At 36.1% G+C, this 7479-nt stretch overlaps 1 protein-coding gene across 1 annotated transcript in view; it reads right to left on the bottom strand.

Moving 5' to 3' along the window:
• Nucleotides 1-7479, bottom strand: part of LOC102676208 (diacylglycerol O-acyltransferase 1-like) — a gene marked incomplete at its 3' end in the record, with an annotated part of 82856 nt that overhangs the window by 47328 nt on the left and 28049 nt on the right. Inside the window, exon 4 of the mRNA XM_006607104.2 lies at nt 2693-2745. Within this exon, the coding sequence (XP_006607167.1) occupies nt 2693-2745 (53 nt within the window). The remainder of the gene's footprint in view (nt 1-2692; nt 2746-7479) is intronic.

Genomic DNA, 7479 nt, shown 5'->3' with positions numbered 1-7479 from the left:
TATATATATATATATATATATATATATATATAATGTTTCATTAATTTCGTTTTATTTAATTCTTTATGTTTGCAAGTTTTCATGTATAAACGCGTTATTTATTCGATTAATATATAAAAAAATATATTAAAAATACCTGTGTCGATAAAACACATTCAGAGAATAAAGGAAATCGTGTCATTAAAGTCTTTTTCAATTACATATTTTTTTTCTTAATTTATATTGCTTATAAATTCTTTCAGAATGCATCAAATTTAAAAATAAAAAAAAGTAAAATATTTATTAATATTAAATATTAATACACATGTTTTTTATTTATAAAAATTTGTTATAAAAAAGTGCTAAACAATGTTATAAAAAAGTGCTAAATAAAAAAGAAGAAGATAAAATAAAAATTTACGCAGTTTAAATTGTGATTCCGGAATATGCACATAAAAAAAAATATTATAAAAATTCGATAAATTAAATCTTAATTCAAAAAATAATTTTTAATAATTCTTTTCTGTATAAAGTAAAAATAAAGTAATATTCGACGCTAGTATATTTATAAATTTCGAACGTTCGATTTTAAAACGCCTTTTCTAATATAAATAAAATTTAGAATCAATCGCGATTCAGCCATCGTTTCGAGCGGTCGTATCGCCGCTCCGTGTCGCCAATTACAATATATTCCAATATATTTCTATAGAATTTAAAAATTTCTTTGATAAAAAAATAAAAAAATATTAAATTCGATCTCCAATAAAACAATACTCTTGAATACTCATAAATAAATATCTAAAGCGATTGGATTGATTCAACCAGTGAATCTTGAATAAATGGTGAATTAAAATCACGAATCTTTAACACACACTGTATAAATCGAGGTAAGGTTTCGTTATATTTCGATATATTTTCTTCGATACTCCGCGCTTTCTCGATACTTCTCACGTATTTAATAACCCGCGAACTGGATCTATATCCACGTCAACAAGATTTCATTTCGTGCACTTTATTTAATCCACGAGTTCTATCTATGCTCAATTTATGCTGATCCAGCGCAAGAACTTACTTTGGGATAATTCGATTTACAGCTTGACTCGATTAAAACTTGAGTTTCTACTTAATCGGAAGGATCGTGTGTTTTAATCGTAGATTCTTCGCTATTTTTATAATAATTTTTATACTTTGTAATTATCCGATTATTTTAAAATAATTTCAATTCGAAAAAAGGATAAAATAAAATTCTTTATTTCCTAATTCGCTTTTCGTATTTTATTTTCTCGAAATTTTATTCAATTTATATTTTCATCTAATATTCCGATTAATTCTCATGCATTACGTATTGATATATCGATTATCGTAAATAATATTAACATTTTACACATGATTTACACGTGATTTATAAATTTACCTTTAATCACTCCATTTGATAAGCAACGAAAAGAACAAAATTTGATGAATAATATTCGATTGAAAATTTGGAGGAACGATATTTCATGTATCAACCTAATAAAAATAAATCTCACGATAAATAAACGGCGCGAGATTGCTGCGCGAAATATTTCAATATTTCCAAGAAAACTCGAGAGATGATTTCTTTTTATCGACGATTTAATTGGCGAGAAATTATATCCGGTTGAAACAGAATTACCAGTTCATAGCAGACTCATTATATGACACGTACAGAAACTCCGTATATTCCTTGGAAATGGTCCGGGCTCAAGTCGTAAACTCATAAAATTTCAAAATTACTGACCAGGAAATTGCCTTCGTGCTGTCTAGGAAGCTATAAACGAAAAAATTTAATTTCCAAAACGTGAATAACCGCGTCCGTGTCGACTTTACGAGTTCGAGTTCCGCGAATGTTTCCCAGCCGCAAGAAAGAACAATTGGAAATTAGAATTAAGAGATCTCTGCCGTGAGATTCGCGATCGAAACGCGCTCTGCCCTTTTCGTGTCGAAACGGGATTTTCGTGTCACATCGCGGAGAACACGGGAACGATCACGTTTTTTATTTGCGGGAAAATAAACGGATAATAAACTCCTCTGGATGGTTTCAAGGGAACGATAGAATCGACAGTTTAACAGAAATGTAAAAGAATGTCCTCGAATCTGGGACAACATGGCCGGACTCGATACGAGAAAAATGCAACGGAGCCACGGATCTCGTCCCTCGTACATATACACGCCTGCCATTTTTTGCTTTACACGAACGTGTAAAGTTTCCGGCAGCGACGCCATATGCTCGAGATATTATTATTAGTTTAGTTTAGCAACATGCTTCTTGCCAGAACAGGGGAAAGGGGGTGGGGAAAAAAAGCAGCCGCAAAACGGGTGAAAAATATTTTTCCAACTTTCGTGCGTTTCTCTCTTAAACAACCCTCTCCTCGCGTCCGTCACCCTCTTTTCAACACTATCCCCGTCCGATTTATTTATTTTTTTTTTTTGCGTTGTCGTGTACAAAAAAAAAAAAAAAAAGAAAAGAAAGAAGAGGAAAAAAAAATGTACAAATTTCCGTGGAACACACACGCGGGGGAGAAAGTTTTTTAATATTCCCGCGCACCCTGTGTCGCTCGTATTAGCACGGGGAATACATTTGCGGCGGGTCGTTTCAAAAAAAAAAAAAAAAAAAAAAAAAAAAAAAAAGAAAAAAAAGAAAAAAGGAAAAAGTAGGGTTCAGGTTAGCGGCGATATTAAAAGGGTTACTCACCAACGACAGACCCTTCTCGATCAGCAGGCAGAGGCCTATGGGCACCGTGGAATCTGTAACAGGCAGAGAAAGGGGGGAGGAAAAAAAATAGAGATAGAAATAAAAGAAACATCGAAACAAGTAATTCAATGATTCCCACGGGCGAGTGAACGGAACGAAACGAAACGAAACGAAATTCCGGACAATCCGAGTCGAACTGTTCGTTGTCCAAACGTTTTTCGGAACGAGAAACTTTGAAAAGGGCGGTAACCCGGGCCCCCTCTGCAATTGGCTGCAGACAGCAAGTGACGAGGGTCTGTCACACGATGTGACGTTCTGCAGGCAATCGAAAGGGGAAGGGAAAGGGAGATGGATAGATGGAGGAGGAGGAGGTGGAAAGAGGGATGACAGGAGAAAACAGTGGCGCGCGAGGCGAAGGTTTGAGCATTGAGGATAAACGTTGCTGGTGATCGAGAACCCCGTTGGAATTGTTGGAAGGGATAACAGAGCACACGTATAGGCGGATACGTGTAGCTAGGGGGGAGGGAGGAGGGGAGGGGAAAAAAAAAGATAGAGGAAAACCGATATCGAGCTAACAGCGACGAAAGGAACTCACCGATAAATCAGCTAAAATAGCACTGGTTACAAAACGGAAACTCGATCGAACTTGTCCTGAGTTTGTACAAAATAACACAAAGAACGCATAGATCTTGAATTTTTTTGGCTTTGATAATAGACAAAATTCAGAGAAAATTCAGAATTTTGAAGAAAATTCTAAAAAGAAAAAAAAAACGCGTGTGTTACGTTATGTTACATATTAAAAGAAAAAAATTAAAGTTTAAAGATTTTTTAAATGAACATACAATTCGAAAACTCGAAATGATTATTAATATTTGAAAATATAAATGTAAGAATTAATAATTCATAAATGACAATTTACAATTAAATATTTTAAAAGTAATCGTTTGAAATCATTTTAAAAAGATATTTCATACATTTTTAAAATGTATAACGGAATTTAAATTTTGTAGACACTTTTAAGGAATCGGTGTGAATCAAACTTAAGAGGAATAAAAAAGAGATACGTACGCGATTATGCAGGATATACTGTTGCGCCACGGTTGTCTGGCCAGTAATGAGCCGTGACTACTGATCTTTTAATCTTTCATTCACCGCTCAAAAAGAACATTCTTATGCATAATTCCCTTCTAAATTTCTAACCTTTTCTTTCACTCTTTGCTCTTATTTCGCTTACTTTTATTATTTCTCGCCTCTTTCTCTTCACTCTGCAATCTCACTTTTATGGCGGCATAAGCTTTTTATGAAAAACAAAAGAGCAAAAAAAAAAGAAGAAGAAGAAAAATAAAAGAAAGATAGAATATATACAAGTAGAATTTTACTTGATAAACCATAATTAATATCTCTATCTTTTATGTCGATCGAAGCTAATGGAAAATCAAATAACGAAAAGATTTCAAATCTTTAAAACTAAAACTTCTCGAAAAACACGATAATTCCACGTGATGATTCCACGTCAATTGGAAATAAAATACAAATTTTATCTTCGATCCGTTTCTCTATCGTCCCGTAACTCTCCCTCCAGAAGAACCGAGCCAAAAACACTTTGGTAGATTATGCAAGGATTCGCCTCGTGATAGCGCAGGTACGAGTACGTACGATTTCATTCCGTCCTCATATTGTTCGAAGTATCGTCCGTCCCGGCCAGATAAAATATGGCGAAAGTTAAATAACTTTAAGAGATGCAACCGCGCGATAGGCACACTTGGAAAATTGAGGATCGCAAGATTTCCACCACCCCTGCAAATCGGGTCTGGGGCTTTAAAACACGGCAACCGTTTTGTAAAATGAAAACGGCCCTTGCGCAACCGGAATATCAACGGTGAATTAAATCCTCCCGACGTTTTAATTATGATTAAAGCGTATTATGATTCTTTGTATCGGCTTCGTCGATACAGCTGATTACACGCTGTATCAATCCGTGACCAACCGTTTCGTTCCATAATTACGTATCATACGATATTAAATCGTTAAAAGAAAAAAAAAAAGAAAAAAAAAGAGTTCGAAAAGAGCGATGGAATGGCTATGGTTACACAAGCTTTGAATCGATTTCATTTCAATCCAGTCTCTCATGAAAGAGAACGCGTAAAACGGATAATTAGGAACGAATTAAACAACAATTAGAGGGATTCTCGGCGCGGAATTGAAAACAGGCGTGAATCCTTTTGCTACTTTACGGGAATGCAAATCAACAAGGCGATATCCATCATCGAATTCACACCGGCAACGGGTGTCAAAGAAGTGACGTTTGGAAATTGAAAGAGCGTATCACACGGCCGATGACGGTGTACAGGTAATATCTCCGGCTCAACTTCCCCCAATTTCCGATTAGTCACCTGCGCGTCGAGATCGAAATCGATTCGACGCTTCCTCTCTATTTCGTTTGATTAGTAACAGACAGGCTATATAAACCGATATCATCGCCTAACACTTGTTTCCAATGCCACGTTAAATATTATTTTGAACAAACAATCGAGACGCATACACATCTCTCTCTCGATATAAACAGGCCCCAGATATATACTCGCGTTCCATTCAAATATTTACACGTGCGGTTACCTTGATCGCGCCGCGTTAACTCTTCGAATCAATCGCTTTTCGATTCGTACGTACGGATGAAAGAAATTCGCGTATCGAAATTCGATTTATCGGGGAATCAGAAACGTGCGAGAGCGAAAATATATATTTCGGTCAACTGGATAATGCGCGATTCCTCCAGTCGATATTTAATTCAACACAGATACTATATATATATATATATATGTTCAAATGCATCATTGAGATATTCGAACTTGTTACCATCACGTGGAGCGCACACGATTTTCGATTGACCCCTCTTTCGACGTTTTGATTTTGGAAAAGAAATTCAAGAGGCGAGGATTTCGTAAAAGCGATACGAATAAAAAAAGAGGAAGGGGAGAGAGAAAAAGAAAGGAAGGAAGGAAAAGAAAAAAGGAAAGAGGAAAAAAAGGAAAAGTGAGAGAGGGGCAACGATTGTTTCACTATGATCGACACGTGTTCCCTAGCTCGACTAATTACGACCTCTTTGAATTCGTACGCGTTTTACGAGTTTCCAGCATTTTTCTGGCCCGTACCGATATTCGTACACGCGTTTTCAATTCACGCGCTTGAATTACGCGCACGTGCGCCCGTCCGCACGGAACGAAGACAAATAGACTTGANGAATCAAATGCGTTGCATTAAGCTAAAGAGACGTGAAAAAAAAAAAAAAAAGTTAGATTAATTATAGGAAAGTCGATTAATACAATAAATAGCAGTCTCGTGTTTCGTCGTGTTATATTTTATCGGAGGGGTGAAAGTCCGCGGGACGCACAATCGAGGAGGATAAATTTCTCTTGAAACGTTCGATAAATTCGTTGAAATTATTACGAGTGTGCTTCATCATACGTAAAAAAAAAAAAAAAAAAAAAAAAAAGAAAATTATTTCGAAAGAGATGCACCTTTTAGAGATAGCTTTTGTTATTTTGTACGAAATATACTTTTTCCAAAGGTAAAAACTTCAAACAATATACATTACGCGTTTTTTAGATTTATCCCCCTTCCCCTCCTCCACCTCTCTTCCAACACGTTCGAAACTTTTCGCCAACATTCGTCGAATATTTTCACGTTAACTTTTCATAATCATTTCGATCGAATTGAATTATTAATAACGAGATGAAATATTTTAAATTCATTCTCTTGAAATAATCACCGAAAGAATGTGTCTGTTATCGTGTTATTAATAAAGAAGTTCCAGAGATATTTTTGCACCGTAATCTTGGATGCAAGATTTAAAAGATTTCTCCTGCGATGTTTTTCTCAAATTTGTTCTAATCTACTTTTTTTTTTTTTTTTTATCACAAACGCATGAATAATTAATTCGATCCGCGTCGAATTTAAATTTAACTTTCAAATCGTCGAAGAAAATTTCACGAACAACGCGAGAATTCTTCTTTTCGATTTTTCATAAGAGTAAGTCGAAGCAAGAAGAATAATCGAGGCAACGCTCCCCTTAAGGAGTGTTCACGACCCGCGATTTTAAAATCCAGTTGACGTATCGATAATTCAGAAAACGTATCGGTGGAACGTGTGGCAGTGACGTATCGCCATCTCGATCCCTCCACTGTCCTTGGTTAATGAGAACAAACGATTCCTCATATTTCAAGGAACAACCGAATCCCCGATTCTTCCATACCCTCTTTACTTTCGATTCTCCTCCTCTAGGACGCCGCGGAAAAGGAGAGAACAAGAACAAAATCCGAGTGACGTCAAGTACGGCTTGCTAATAGATATTAATGGAACCCCTTTCCCCGTCGAAATACGACCGTTTTTCCATGCGAACGAACAGCCGGCCATCTTCGTTGCCATCGAGTTCGTTGCCGGCGAGTGTGAATAAAAGAAGGGAACCGGAGGGAGAAAGTAGAATCGAAGGTAAAGAGGGAATATAAAACAAGTTTATATTGACGTCCTGGAAAACGTAGATATTAAATGGAAGCAATAACCTTCTAACAAACGCGATATAAAAAAAAAAAAGAAAAAGAAGAAAAGAAAGAGAAAAGAAAGAAAGAACGAAAGAATGACGTAAATTGGCGGAACGAAACCATACGACCTGGGTCGAACGCGAATTTTCAACGCGAATTTGCATAACGCGTAGTTATCGAATTTACGTTGCGCGTTTCGCATAATTGAGTCGACGCTCGCGCCGCCTACCTTTTCTTTGATCTGTTCGA

The sequence above is a fragment of the Apis dorsata genome, unplaced genomic scaffold (assembly GCF_000469605.1).
Source record: "Apis dorsata unplaced genomic scaffold, Apis dorsata 1.3 scaffold_1, whole genome shotgun sequence".
NCBI lineage: Eukaryota > Metazoa > Arthropoda > Insecta > Hymenoptera > Apidae > Apis > Apis dorsata.
Note: the sequence above shows the minus strand (reverse complement) of the source record. Positions and strands in the feature narration are given on the sequence as shown.